General features: G+C 36.4%; 1 protein-coding gene and 1 long non-coding RNA gene across 3 annotated transcripts in view; one reads left to right on the plus strand and one right to left on the minus strand.

Annotated features, from left to right (window-relative positions):
- Window positions 1-1,453: 1,453 nt before the first annotated feature.
- On the minus strand, window positions 1,454-15,244 carry Stam (signal transducing adaptor molecule). 2 transcript variants are annotated; one of them, XM_085955704.1, is made up of 12 exons: window positions 15,166-15,244; window positions 15,030-15,082; window positions 14,520-14,680; window positions 13,842-14,087; window positions 11,497-11,622; window positions 9,523-9,682; window positions 7,814-7,924; window positions 4,884-5,075; window positions 4,484-4,656; window positions 4,148-4,238; window positions 3,194-3,404; window positions 1,454-2,337 (listed from the first exon to the last, which is right to left on the minus strand). In XM_085955704.1, exons 2-12 carry the CDS (start codon window positions 15,070-15,072, stop codon window positions 2,271-2,273), a joined length of 1,581 nt encoding a protein of 526 aa, XP_085811830.1. In that variant the 5' UTR covers window positions 15,073-15,082; window positions 15,166-15,244; the 3' UTR covers window positions 1,454-2,270. The 2 variants fall into 2 exon arrangements, with proteins under 2 accessions (XP_085811830.1, XP_085811831.1); XM_085955705.1 differs by lacking the exon at window positions 15,030-15,082.
- Window positions 5,650-15,775, plus strand: part of LOC147066254 (uncharacterized) — a 102,419-nt gene continuing 92,293 nt past the window's right edge. The window contains exon 1 of the long non-coding RNA XR_015071627.1: window positions 5,650-7,805. This is a non-coding gene — a long non-coding RNA (uncharacterized LOC147066254). The remainder of the gene's footprint in view (window positions 7,806-15,775) is intronic.

Below are 15,775 nucleotides of genomic sequence, written 5' to 3' on the forward strand. Positions count from 1 at the left end.
GTGTTTGAGACCCGACCATCACAAATGTGAGGGTCACTTTTTCTAAATAACGAAGTAAAAAAAAAAAAAAAATATTTTTGATTTCTTCAAACCCATTTTAGATATGTTTTAAAGAGAAAACCGTTAAAAGTATTCAATTTTAGGCTTGGGTCTGTAAGGGATATGTAGCTCACCAGACAATTTCAATTTCTGAAAGTAGCTCACATCCTTATTGAGTTTGGAGACCACTGGTCTACATCATAACGCATATCTCTTGATAATGGCCTCTGTAACGTCGAGGAAAGACGGAAGTACACACGATGGAAACCCAAGAATCTATTAATAAAATAAATGTTTGGTTTCTTTGGTCATTTTCATTTAATATTTAATTGTGATACCAGTACGATCTCCTCGAGCCCCTACGGTTGAGCCGCCACTGTCCAAAATTATATAAAACATACTGTGTACCTACACTAAATTTTCAAACATATTTGCTATAAGATAGGTAGTCTATTATACTGGTTCATGACTCCTTCATGTTCTACGGGAATTAGGTCCCTAGGAGATGACGCCTTTGGCGGTGTCAGTAAGTAAAGCTTTTTGAATATTTACTGATGTTTCTATATTTTCTGACAGTGCATGAATTTCGTTTTTCAAATTGTCATTGTTTATATTATTTTCTTCTCCCCCGGTCGCTCAACAGGTGGAACATATAGATACCATGTGGCAGTGGCGAAGACTACATACTAGGCGATTATTTAAAGCGTACCTTCTTAAAATTCTTACTTGCCTGTCGTATATGTATTATTAATTGATTGGCGGCTTGACAGACATGTATCTACTCCTACTGGGCCAATAATATTGGTACTAATGCGTAGCAGAAACCAACACAATTATACAAAGGCTTCTAGTAACTTGTTACATTTCACGCACACAATACATATAAACAATTACACACGTATTGGTAAAAAACATACACACAATGTGAAAACCAGTGTAATTCTATCATGTGACACCGAGACTTTTTGTATAAAGCCCAACATGCCCTTAGTTTTGTATATGTATACATTTATTTCGGTGCTTAGGTCTCAATGTTCGACTCTCGTGATAACACAATTTTCAAATTCGAATTCGAATTTCGGTTGAGGCAGTTGGGCATTACATTTTTTAAATATCTATTTTAGTGCCTGTTATCTTTTTGTCGTGTACAAAGGTAAAATATATTATTTTTTGTTCAGTAAAATATTGAAGATGAACAAAATTCAAGTAAACACTGTAAATATGGCTGTCCTAGGTCTTGTTTTAAGTTATCAACCACAGTCTAACTACCTTCAACAGCACCTCCAAAAATCCCTGTCGCTCGACAAACCTCTCATTTCTTCCAAAACATTCATACGAGCATTCAATGGCTCCACCGAATACACTGTGTTTTTTGTAGTAACATTTCAAAATAATTGCAATAAAACAAAAAGTAAGGGATGTAAAAACACTGAAAAGTTTTGATCCGTAATTTTAATACCATAAATAACTTTATATAATATATACATACATTCAAACAGTTAAAAGAGCAGCGTAATATTTTCTATCGCATCAGTAAGGCATTTGACTAAAGGAATTCTGCCTGAACTTGATCAATAGGACATCAGAGATAATATAAAAGTTTTTGCACATTTCAATAGAATCTTTACAGAAAAAACAATATTAAAATTATTAATTATACATATATTTATCATTGTGTCAAATACATAAACGATAATTAAATTTGCACATCAGCACAGGGTAAAATGTATCGATAAAGCACTATTAGATGTTGGATGTCGGATGTCGGTCGCCAAACACCCGCACCGACTGATCTCACAGGTGACGTATATTCAATAATGAACGCCTACAAAATGTACAATTTTATTGATTTTAAAATAATTACAAAGTTAAATAAACACTAGTGAATTGGACCTACAAATGCTGAAACTAGCATTTTACCGGAAACGGAAAACTTTCTCGAGCTATGGTGCACGTTACATTACTTTTTTGATCGATAAATCCATCAGTCGCCGCAGAGGGACCGCCCCGCAACCCATTTTCCGCAAAGAAAACTAAAATACAAAATGCACGGTCGACGACCGCGTCTGCCGAGAGCGGTCGTCTGCTTTAAACCGTTTGGGTCGATCCGTGACAAAATAATGTCGGAATGATTTGTATCGGCTGCAATTTAATGAAAGGCCGCGACGGTGACGCAGAGAAAAATCGGCCGCGGAACCGCCACAAGAGGAGGAGGGTGGAGCGATGGTGTCTCACATGACATAGCCATGGGGCGGTCCCGCCTGTCCAGGGTGATAGATTCCGCTCGCCGGCCCCGCCCTGCAATCCATCAAAAATACACAAAGATCAGTAACCCAATTATTAAGAAAGAATGAAAATAGATTTTACAGCAGTAGAATTTTGACAATGAAAACAAAACTAAAGTCATGGTACAAAGCCGACAAAATCAGAGTAGGCTGGGCCAAAGTTCCAGTTTTGGAAACTATCAATTTGAGGTTGTCAACCGGTTCACATACCTGGGTTCCAATATTACAAAAGAGAACAAGGAACTGGAAGAAATAAAAGCCCGAATAACCACTGCAAATAAATCGTACTTCTCATTGCTGCCCATATTCAAATCCAGAAATGTCCACAGAAAAACTAAGACCCGGCTCTATAAAACCGTCATACGCACAGTCATTGCATACGGGTGCGAGTCATGGACGCTTAATATGAAAGCAGCTGAAATGGTGGACTGCTTTGAGAGAAAGATCCTGAGGCGGATACACGGACCCATGAATAATGGTGGGGAGTGGAGAATTAGGTACAACACGGAACTATACCGCTTATACCAAGATTCAAAACTCTCCACCTTCATAAAACTCCAGAGGCTAAACTGGGCAGGGTCACGGATACCGAAGAAGATCCTCGAATGAAACCCAGGGGGGAAAAGGCCAGTGGGAAAGCCACGCACACGATGGGGTGATAACATTACAAAAGATGCCAACCAGCTGCTAAAAATCAGGAACTGGAAAAGATGTGCGGAGGACCGTTCCGGCTGGAGGACTGAAGTGGAGGAGGCCAGGGCTCGACTTGAGCTGTAGCACCATCGAAGAAGAAGAAGAATTTTGACAATTCACATTTGATCGTCACGAGACTAAGGCCGCGTGAGAACACGGCCACCATAGGCACTCACCCAGTGGGTTGCTGAACGGAATAAGAAGGCGGTCCAGAGGGAGCATCGGTGTTGGTGTTGATTTGCTGGTGTCCCATGGGAGGCGGCTGATGCATATGGTGGTGCGGGGGCACACTTCCTGGATGTGACATCATCTGGGGGGCGGGGGGTGGCATGTGTTGCAACTGCCCGCCTGACGTGGGCACCGGGCTCATCATTCCGCTCGTGCCACCTGTTAATTTACACTAGTATTAAAACGGGAGACCATAAACCAAAACTTAAATGGAGCGACATGAAAATAGTTTGGTTACACATTTTTCTTAAGAATTATACTGGGGTTTTGACTGCGAGCAGTTGTAATATCGCCTCTTCATTATTATCAAATTGTGTGGTTTGCAACAAATGAAAGCTGTTATAAACATCACCTGTTATGTATTATGTATGAAGAAATCAGTGTATAGATTTGTAATGCCGATTAACCATTTAATTATTCTTAGGTTCTTCAACCAGAGGACACTTCATGTCACTAAAGACAAATAACAGCGGAGCAAGTCAAGATTCTTTTTTATTTTCTTAACTCTTTCTTTAAGCACCAAATGCACCGTGCAGCTTCATTTCAAGACAATGAATTGTGACACTAAAATCTTTTCGTTCTGACACGTTTTCATAGATGACGGCCGTGAACAAATCGCGGCAGCATATACATGACAGGTGGAGATGGGTAATTTCTTTAATTTTGTTAACTGTCAATTCATGGTGGAACTGCATTGTATTGTTGTTTTAATTTAATAAAACTTTCAAATTTAAAAAAACTAAATTTTAAAAGTGGAATAATAAGTACTACAAAAAAAATTGCGTTTTATTAAATTAAAACAACAATAAAATGAGATGTGTAACTCAAATCAGGCCCTTCAACCAATAAATTCATAAATACAAGGCAGTAATCTGAAAGTACGAGGATAGAAGAAAACGTACCGAGTGCGGGATGCTGGATTTGGCCGTAGTATGGCTGCATGGATGGCATGTTCATGATAACCGGCATGGCTGACGGTGCTCCGTTGAACATCTGCATGAGTACAATTTCATTAGTTATACAAATCATGTAAAATTGTCTGACAACAAGATATGGACGCTGCAGACATTTGACTCGTCTGTAGTCATATTTGTTTCAACTGACGCAGTTCAATTTGAGTTCATAGTTTTAATCAAATCATAATTTATTTATATTATACAGCAGATCTCTGCTTGTGGTTGATTATTGACTTGGGTGTTGGTAAAGAAAAAGGACGATAATCGAGAAGAGACACTTACATGCGAAGGGAAGGGTCCCGGGGCCTGCTTTAGGTGGGGGGGTTCCCTCATCAATGTGTGGTAGAGGTTGAGGGCATCCACCAAGTCAGCGCTGAGCTGCGTGAGGCGGGCGTGTTTCCGGTCCACTCTCTCCAACTCCATATCGATGAGTGGGCCCATTCTGTTCACCTCTCCTGTGTCAAATATCAATTTTACACCATTAAGACTACCCCACAAAAATCAACTACTCGATAACTATGTTTTCAAATTTTATATTAATTATTTATTAGCATGTCTTTATGGTAAAAAATTTTACTTACTTTAGAGAGGCATTAGAAAAAAAATCTAGATCTGACGATCTGTGAAGTGGTTCGGTAAGCTAGATTCGGATTGATGGCTGTTAAAGACAGCAATGGATTACCTTCGAGGTGGAGCATCTCATGGGTATCAGTGGAACTGTCTTCAGGATTAGCCTCATGCAGCAGAGATAGCAGTCTGTCCACCTTCACTTCATTTATCTCGACGGGCTCGTCCCCCTCAGGAGAGTTGCTCCTCTCGATCTTCTTCACCTCCACGCTCTCACTGAATTGTACTGACTTCCTTTCCGATACCTCTGTTTACACATAAAATATTTAATTTAGAGGTGTCTCACATAAAGCGAACACAAATATATATAAAAATAAATTAATATTTTGAAAAATTATGGTAGACACACCAAACAGTCTCTCCTCATATTCTCTTACTTCAAATGTCACCACAAACTCATGAAGAGCGAATTTGGAAGTGACACCTTGTTGATTGTATTTACTGGCATTTGTACTATTTTAGTTTTGTATGTATAAGTCAGAAGACAATCATTATAAAAGCAAACATCAAACTGACAGCATTGGCAGGGCATGCCACGTGTATGCATATACGCAGAATCTTACACCTTCAAGCCAATCTGTCACTTCAATCATTGAATCCGATCATGCTGAAATATAATCCACCCATGACTTAACAAAGATTCAAAATGATATTTCTCAATTGTACCACACGGTCGGCTTGCGTCGTAAAGTCTGTGACTCTACTCGTGTAATTTACAGTTTACAAAATGCAACAGTTAATAGATGGTCTTTTGAATAATATAATAGTTATCTCCTTGATGAAAATTAAGTCTAAAATACATCAATAATTATAATTGAATCATTAACCTTTCTAACGCGGCAACTGACTTTAGTCAGCCTATACGCGCGAGTCATCCGCGCGTCAGCTGACTAAAGTCATTTCGATTTTCGTTTGCCTAGTACTCCTTTCGGCCAGGCGCGAATAATTCGAACATTGATTTAATTTATTCAGAAATCATCCTTCTCTTGACATCTGTCAATGGATAGCCTAAACTTTTGTTCTATCTAATTTAAATAAATATTTTTCGGGAGCGTGTCTTGAATAAAAAAATATCAGTCATCGGGCCAATTCAAATTTGCCGCGTATATAGTGTCTTATCGCTTCTTAGTGCATGTGCGTCGAAGACATTTGACTGACGTGTTTGTAACGATACGAGTTTGCGATATAATAAGTTATATTGTTTTTTAATGATTGAAAAACTATTTGGTGCGTAAACTGTTAAATAGAATATTCGAAATTTACATTGATCAAAGTGAATTTACAAAATATTTTTACAAAAGGAATGCTTTTGGAGATTGCATTCATTCGCCTATCTGCTATTATATTATCCGCGAGTAAATAGTTTCGGAAAATAATTTGAACAAGGTGTCATTTAAATATACCTAGGAGTCCGCGATTCAATATGTCTCTTTGTTTATCATTGATTAACATTTTTAAATACTATTTTCTGGTTATAGAATTAGGTGAAACAGACAAAAATTATTTATTTACCCTAGTTATCAGCCATTTATAAAGAAAAGACACGAACAATCAGATGCCCGTTCCCGCATAAATGCGGAAATTGTCGTATTACGCTACACCAGGTCCCGCGCTACTGAATTTTTATACACTGCGCGGCAAATCATCGTCTGCTGGTGTGAGACAGACACTTGAGAATTATTTTTTTCGTAACACTATTCAAAAGGGTTTGATTCATGACTACTATTTTTTTTTATGGAGAATTCTTCTTATATTTATAGTCGAAAATAACTCGAGTTACTTACTATCATGTCATTATAATAAAATAAGAGATTACCTATTCTAGTACCAGTGGGTCTATTCTATACTTATCGACCGCTAAAGTGATAAAGTAATAAATATTATCATACTTAGGGTAGGTTTGTATCAAAATGTTAGCACTTATTGTAACAATTACACGAAGTTGGTTTTTATTGTTGCAATAAGTGCTATATTTTAACAGCACCTATCTTGCTGCTGTTGAAATATCGCACTTATTGCAACAATAAAAACCAACTTCGTGTAATTGTTACAATAAGTGCTAATATTTTGATACAAACCTACCCTAAGTTTGATACTATTTATCACTTTAGTGTTCGATAAGTATAGAATAGACCCACAGGTTATTGAAGTAATATAATAAAAAAAAAAACAAATGAACTTGAAAATAAAATTGTGGTGACTATAAAGCATTTAGAAGTGCAAAAAGTGTTTGAAATTTAATATTTTACGAATTGTAATAGCCTAATAGGTATTCGAAAAATAAACCGTTTTGTTATAAACTATGTGTCATTCGATTCCATTCAGTTCGGAGTCAATGGTAGGTACAAACCAGGCACTGGTGGTAAGTACATTACTCTCAAATAGCCAGTAGTTCTCAAGGATGATTTATTTATACTCGACCTGCAGTGCTGCAATGTGTATGGGAGTTCAAATAAAAGTTACACAGTTTGAGATGTCCTGGATGCTATAAAAATGAGCTATTTATGACTGATATTTTTTTAACACACTCAACAAAAATGCTCATAAAAGTCATAAACCATATTATTATTCATTATGTGTATGACATATTTGTCGAAATCGTAGCCGTAGACTATAATACTGAACTGTTCTTACACTTGTTAATCTGTCATCGACGCATTAGTCCAGCACCATTTCGTAAGTGTCATGGCGCCGCTCGAGTAAGCCGGCATTTTTTCAATGAAGAAATCTTGTTCGTGATTTCTTATCAGTTTTAGGCGACGAATGTTTATTTTTAGAGTCACATAAAATATTAGGTTCTGTCATAATCATTTTTGAACTTGACTCCGATTTTTTACTACTCTATTTGTGTATGTTTGACTGACATTTATTACGATTTATTGATGCTTGAAATAACAACGCGCACTGTTGTACTAAGTCGGGATTCGTAACGCTTAGAAAGGGTTAATGTGATCAGAATTTGTAGTTAAAAACAAATGTACTCACTTTGAGTTTCGATAGACAGATCGGATGTGACGAAATTTGCCGGGAACAAGCCGTCTCCCTGCTGGTTGTATCCTTTCCACCAATTGGGATCACTCGAGTCTGTCACGTGAACTGTAAAAATAGTCCATTGCGCATTTAATAACACCGCTTTTGTCTGCTACACTACATTATATTCTATGACCAGAGTATATAAATCTAGTTGCGTGACCGTAGGCACAAACCCCTACTTTTGACAGCACTATAAGTACATACTATAGTACACTCATGTGTATTTTGGTTATCGTAATTATGATTTTGATGACTCTTACGCACTGTGTCTATGCTCGCATACAACATTTGGTTATCTAAGTTGTTGTCAAAGAGTAGAAGTTGGTTCCTAAGGTCCACCGGACAACCAAATAAGTATACCAGTCTCCTATATTCTTCATCTGAACTGCGATTATTTCAAACATTGGAAAGATAAGTTTTCTTATTCCACCAAATTATAGTAGACCAACAATGATTATATACATCAGAGCAGTGGTTTTCAATTGTTTTTATTCCGCAGTGCCCTAAATGAATAAAAAAAATTGAGTGCCCTAAAAAATTACCAGTTATGTGGTGGGATGGGTGAGCCCAGTTAAGTTCCTAGGTTAAAAGTGCCGCCCTTCACCAGGATCAAGGCGCTGCCCCCTCCATTCTCAATCTGAAATTGTATGCAAATACCAGTGGCGAAGGGTGACTTTTGGAAAGAGGTAGGCTGTGGGAGTAACCATTCTTGTCAGATATATTTACGGGAAATAAGAAGATAACCCAATATTACTACTGATGAATAGGTACGCTAAATCGATGAAATTTCAAAAGCTTAATAAGTTTGTTATAATTAGTTTATAAATAATTACAAGATAAAAAGAACTTTTTATATACCTACGTTTTCAAATTTTCTGTTGAATTATTATGCTCAATATGCTCAAACTTGATATGAAGTAAATAAAAAACAAACAAACAAACAAACAAACAAACAAATATAGAATACTGAAATGTCATTTTGACATTTCATTTTGATTTCCATAGTAACGCACGAATATATTAATAATTTAGTTGCTAGGACCACCCCCTTAGCTACCAATAATAGTAGATTTTACTTTTTAAGGATTTTTCTGAAATAGCCAGCATACAAAAAAACAATCGCCAATTCACAAAACCTATTTTCTAAATTAATAATATTCTACTTTCATCACTCATTTCTCACCTCTTAGAATGTGCAATGCATAAAATCCCAATGGAAGTCTTGGAATCAAACTAGCGAGAGCGATCCTCATTTCTCTCATGTCTTGAATCCATGTGAACTCATCCATATTATCTACATTATACATACTTGAAAGTATTTTTAAAACCAGCAAGCTGAGATATGTGCTTTTCAAACACAAACTTTATGTGTCAATGGGAACATGGGATCTATTGTTGTGACCATGTGGCATGTATCTTCTCATTGAATTAAGATTATCAGGAATTATTAAATTTGACAACTAGCCTGCGGCGCCCCAGAGCGGTGCGGTACAGTTTGAATACCGCTATATCAGGCGAAACTTGTGTTTTGAAAGCAATCAGTGACAATTATTATTGTTAGACAAATACCAAACACGTGTCTTGTTCAGCAATGGATATCAGAGCTGTGAGAATGACAACCATCCTGGTTCTTAATAATAAGGATGATAAACCATACTCACTTATTTCTCCAGCCAAAAATGTGAGTTCATTGTCCTCAGCCGCTTCAAAATCATAGAGTGCCCTCACTTTCCTAGCTTCCTGTTGGGCCGCTCCACCTGTACTGACTTGGGACACACTTGGGTATAGAGATGCCGACGCCGCACCACCAGCAGCTCCACCCTGAACACACCAACCAAACATTTCATTACTGCTATGAACTCAATACCAATATACAATTTGGAAAAGCCTCAAAAAGAAACCTATTAATAAATGGACTGAGTGAAATTAAAAACGCATGTCTTTCGCTTGCTGGGTGAGGGCCCTAACCACTGATTACTGACCAAAATTATGTTCAAATCCCATTGTGTTCAAGATTTTTTCTAATATGTATAGGTATGTTCTGGGGTGTTTTGATTTAACTTTTGTACATTGCATTAGTCATTTTTCGCAACCCGGGTTTCACCTTACTGCATCTTCTTATAGGTATATTAGATATTTTATAGCATTAAATTCAGAAAACCAAGCCTGACAAATAAAAGTCGCATAAGTTTTAGCTTAATTATTATTTTCCCACATAAATATTTCTTACCTATATGTTCTTCCTACTAAGTACTTTTTATACAAATAATAGTTATAACAAAAACTACATAATATTTTGCTTACGTATTTAATATATTTTATGGATAACTGTTTTTTGTCACAGTGTAGTTTTTTGACGACTCGCGTTTAAAAATACGGCTCGGCATCTCCGATCACACCAATTCAGAGCGATCGCCGTTAAAATGCAGAATCAGCAAATTAAATGAGTAATATCGCTGGATTATTCTTTTAATATGTTCTAATATAATTTATCTCTCACTATGTAAAATAAATAAATATGAAAGATCTTCCAGCATTGAAATATAAGGTCTAAACTTTGTCATCTCCTGAACATTTAAAATATTTTCACTCTGGACAATATAATCCTAGAGCGACGACATAGCTATTTTACAGCTTTATATTCCAAATTGAGAAAATCTTAACCAAAAATATTTCAGAATGTCGATAGAATCATTTGATAAATTAGCTGCGATAACTCGAGAAGAAATCTCAAGACCTGTTAAGAGTATCAGGGACCGCACAGTTTCCATGCCTCAACTGAACATAAGCATTTCATAGAAACGAAGCCACGCGGAATCCAAACGGGATTCATTTTTTGCGGTTGACTAGCGTCATTTAGCGGTCGACTAGCGTCTTTGCGGATTGCTTTTCCGTGTGGACAAATGTGAATGAATATATGGATATATGCTAGTACAAATTTGTTTCCATGCGGATCAGACAGTACGGTTTGAAGTTGCGCGTCCGTCATGTCTAAGCCGAGCTTATATGAGAGACTTGAAACAAAAACGGCAGTTTCCATTTTCATTAAATGTTGGTAAGTCATTAAAAATGTCTTAAAAGTAACTTAATTATAAGTACCAAGCTATAATTTCTAAAAAAAAAGTATTTATAAATGTTGTTTGTACTAATTATATAAAAAATTTTATAATACTTTTTTTAGAAATTATATGTATAAGAGAAATAAAACATTTTATTGACTTGTCAACATTTTCCAAAAATTGAAACTGCTGTTTTTGTTTCTCGAGCACTCATATATTTCTGGAATACAAAATAATTAATTTAATGGCATACTTATAGTTACCAATATAATATTACTTTTTATTTAAACATATTATCAATAAATCATATTTTTTTGTGAATAATAAAATATATAGCCCTCAGTCACACCTCATATTATTGAAGATATCAATGAATGCCTTTGAGTCAACGCCGCGATATAAATATAATATGTATACATAGATAGATAAGATTCATTATTATTATGTAAGATCTAAGTATTGTAATAATCATCATATTGATATTTGAAGTTTATTTTCAATGAACAATGTTATTCATTAAACATGCCATAAATATAATATGTTTTTGAATTGTGTTATAAAGTATAATAAAATTACCATATTACGAGGAGAGGACTGTTTGTTTTCTTGGAGAGAGAGTTCGATGGCTCTGGCAATGTCGTCTTGCTCCTTCTGCATGGAAGAAGCAGCCGACCTAGTGCCAGACTCTTTCTTTCGGGCCGGCTGTAAACAAAACACACACACATATAACAATCAATACCACTAAATTCAGGACTTATTTCCATTCGGTTCATTTTTCAAAAGAAAATAAAGCATTAAAAATATTTGTCCGTTAAGCAAAAAGAAAATAATGTAAATAAAACAGGAACTACACCGAATTTAACTTAGGTCTCTTTAGCAAATTGAAATTTGGAATATTTTGGAAAATACCTAAAAACATTAGTTAGGTCCTTTATGCTAATCTCAATTGAATTGCCTCTCACATTATACTGCACTGGCAATAAGTAACAGAATGACTATTTATAAAGCTGCAGGTCACAAATACAAATTTTCGCAGAAAAATTAATTATTTTAGGGTACCTACATGTTAAACATGTTATTGTACATGCTGGCGCACGGGTAAAGCGGCATGCATCGAACCCCTGTATTTATATCTCTCGATTTGGTCGGTCCGGAGGGAGCTCTTTCTCCCCCTCCCCGACCTTCGACGTGACCATCATCATTAGGCTTTCCAGTTTGTCATCTTCTCTGCAGACTATATAACAAAAAAAATGAAGAGTCCGACGAAGGCAAACGAAGGCGGGGTCCGGAGTTAGCCGATTATGGAATCATTAGTACATTTGACTATCCGTGAGATTCTCTGCGTTTGCCTTTAGTACCACAATTCAAAATAGTACTTCTACCTTTCTCATATCTTTACCGTCTTAGGTCCAATACAAATTGGGAAGATGAGAGATCCTTACTAAACGCATACGTTTGAGTTAGGCACGCCACTAAACGCCCCGCTGAACGCTGTCCTCTCAGGCCGTACACTAAGGCCGCTTACGTGAGTACTTAAAAAAGACGAGACTGAAACTCCAGTATCTAGCTAATGTATTTCAATGACGGCTCGCTGACGGCAAGACTGGAATCTCTCAGTTTCAAAACATTCGAGACCGAAACCGAAGAGACGCGACATGTTAGGCCATCCTCCCACGGCGCAACTGAAATCTGATGGAACTGGTTTGTGAAGGAACTCATAAACTGACCAATGTGATGCTTCGTACACGGCGCTACTGAAACCCAGTTGAAATAATAATCACATCAAACTATCAAACTGGACTGTCAGCTGTGTTGTACAAAAACTGACAATAAGCGCGCTGCAGCGTTTACAATTATGTTATTTTAATTTTCCGATTAATATTTACTTTTGACGTCTCTGGTTGTTTTGGTTTTTACGATATGACGCTAGCGGCTTTACGAAGTGCTACCAATTTTGGTAAGAAAATATGATTTTTCACCGAAATCTAATGATGTTGGTACTACTGTTTTACGGTGACTGGAAACTTCAGAGACCGCGCGACTAGCATGTCGCATCTCTTCGCGACCGTTTTGAAGCTGAGAGATTCCAGTCTCGCCGTCAGCGAGCCGCCATTGAAATACATTAGCTAGATACTGGCTGGAATTTTAGTTTCAGTTTTGACGGACATAAGTTGCGCCGTGGGAGGATGGCCTTAGTTTCCCGGTCTCTCAGTTTCCAGTCACCCATAAAACAGTAGTACCAATATAAGTAGATTCAATGAAAAATCATATTTTCTTACCAAAATTGGTAGCACTGAACTGAGCTAAGCAAGCAATAACAAGTCAAGACATCAAAAGTTAAAAATGGGCGAACCGATTTTTAATTTAAAATATGTGGCAGATGTTAAGAAATATTCCTTCCTGCCTGTATAATTACAGGCTGCCAGAATATTCCCGGATATTGCGCATAAAGCTTAGAATGAAGTAGGAAAGACAATGGATTTGATAGTTTGAGGTTATGAGATTATTAGGTTTCAGTAGCCCCGTGTGCGAAGCATCAGTCACTGGCCAGTTTATGAGTTCCATCAGCAACCAGTTTGTCAGATTTTAGTTTCTCCGTCAGCGGATGGCCTAAGGCTTATCGAAATTTGTTGTTACTGCATTTCTTCTATCTATAATATGAATATTACTTCCATTTCTTCTATTAATATTCTTCTTTTCTTATTAATTATCATAGATTGGATTGGTACCGATCTTTTTACATGATTCGAACTTTATCAATTATAATTCTTCTAATCGTAGAATGACACAAAATACATGTTTTTTTTAAATCACATAAGTACGAATTCACGTAAGATGAATTCGCGTACAACAAGGACTTACTGTACCTTTATAAATAAGAAAATGTAGAATAAAGAGGAAAATTGGTGTATCATACGAACCATGTCTGCGATATCGTTGAAGTCTACTCCCTCGCTTTTGAGTTTGGCCACCAACGACGGGATGAGGTTAAGCTGCGGGTCACTCTTAAATTCTCCTTCACTCCACTTTTTGAGAACACCTTTGAGTTTCTGAGCGACAGGGGACAAAGCTCTGGCCAGTAATTTTCTGTATTCTGTTTCAAAATCGCGAGATGCGATCTCTAAGTGAAAATTTCGTCCGCAATTGTTGACGCAAGCGTCCAAAAGCTGTAAATCATTCAATTTACACAGATTAACACGAATGAAAAGAAATGTTTAGCGATTAGATTTCAAAATGATGATCCCCTAAGTAGGTTTGTATTGACAATACTTCATACTGAAGTTAGGGCTTGTGTCAAAAACGTTTGTTTATAATCTTCAGAATTAGCAAATGAAAGTCTCAAATTCATATCCATGTTCCCTCATAATAATAAATAAGGTGTGCAAAACTATTCAGAATATGACAGATTTTATAAATAATTGGTTATTTATTCAACTACTTATTGGTTCAACAAAATTAACTTCCAATATTATACTATATTGCACTAAATTATGAAACAGACACCTGTACACAATCAAAAGTAATGTAATAAAATAACACTTTAAAAAATAACAGCAAAGTTAACGATTTGGTGAATTAGGGTAATTGTGTACACATACCGTAATAGCCTGGACAACTATGTGTGGGTCTGGATTTCCAAGTCTTTTGACAATAGAACGTAGGCAGTCTTTTGCATTTGTCGATGAAGTTCCGACTTTATCACATATTTCCATAATTTGACTCCATTCTTCAGTAGTGTTTTTTTCGCTTGTGGCTTTCTCTGAAACGGTGTTAATACAAAATAAATAGAAAATAAGAGGGTCACACAATACACCGCAGGCTGTGACGCGGAGTCCAGATATCGGCCATTCGAGGGCGATCGGACACTACTATCTGAATTCTGAATTCCTAACGACGTTGTGTTGATTATTAGAAAGGTCAATGAAGTCGTGGCGACGTTAGTGACACTTCCAAAAGTGGCCTTGCAAAATAGCTCATACTCCAGTCTCGCAACAGATCATACCGATGAAAAGAGTACCGGAGAATATCAAAACATCGACAAGTTCGTACCGAACACAATTAACACAAAGAAACACTTTCTATGTATCCCAGACAAGACGTGAACTTACCAACGTCGGAATCGAATGGTGAAGAATTTCCAAAAATTCCCATGGCCAAAAAACTAAAATAATAAAATAAATATCACTGAACTTTTATGAAGTCAGTCCCTATATTGAATAATCATTCGCGAATGTAAGTTTATACCATAAATTTCACAAATGATGACTAATAACAAATGGATGACATCTTGATATTTTCATTTAATCCTGTTATTGCCAATACTGAATACTACGACAAATCGGGTGTTGCTATTCGCTATGTCGCAGCGCGTAGCCGACAGAATTCCAATTAGGTACGTCAAACTACACTGAAAAATGAACGTAAGGCAAAGAGATTGGACTCTTTGACGTAAGGTAATCAAAATAATAATCTCTCTGATAATTTATTTGACAGCATCGCATTAAAATTTCATGACTATTTATAACTTTAATTAATTTAAATATATTGTACAATATAATATGCCTAGGTATTATGCAATATTGTTTATATAAATTTAAACAAATTATGTAGATAGGTACCTTAAATAAATAAAACTGTGATAGGTAGATGGTATTATAAACATGGGGGGTTTTTTTTTCTTTTCTAGATGCCTTTATGGACACCTCGCATTTACTATCGAGGTTTCTTAAGGCGAAGTCTTCACTGAGCCTTTTTTAAAGAGGCACCTAGCGGAAAAATACGAAGCTTGCAATTTGAGACATTTTTTTGATAATTTACAATTTCAACTGTATTAATGAATAAATATGTATCTGAA

Source organism: Rhyacophila brunnea, unplaced genomic scaffold (assembly GCF_057557595.1).
Source record: "Rhyacophila brunnea isolate RB1 unplaced genomic scaffold, BYU_Rbru_1.0 scaffold_5, whole genome shotgun sequence".
In the NCBI taxonomy this organism is placed as follows: Eukaryota; Metazoa; Arthropoda; class Insecta; order Trichoptera; family Rhyacophilidae; genus Rhyacophila; species Rhyacophila brunnea.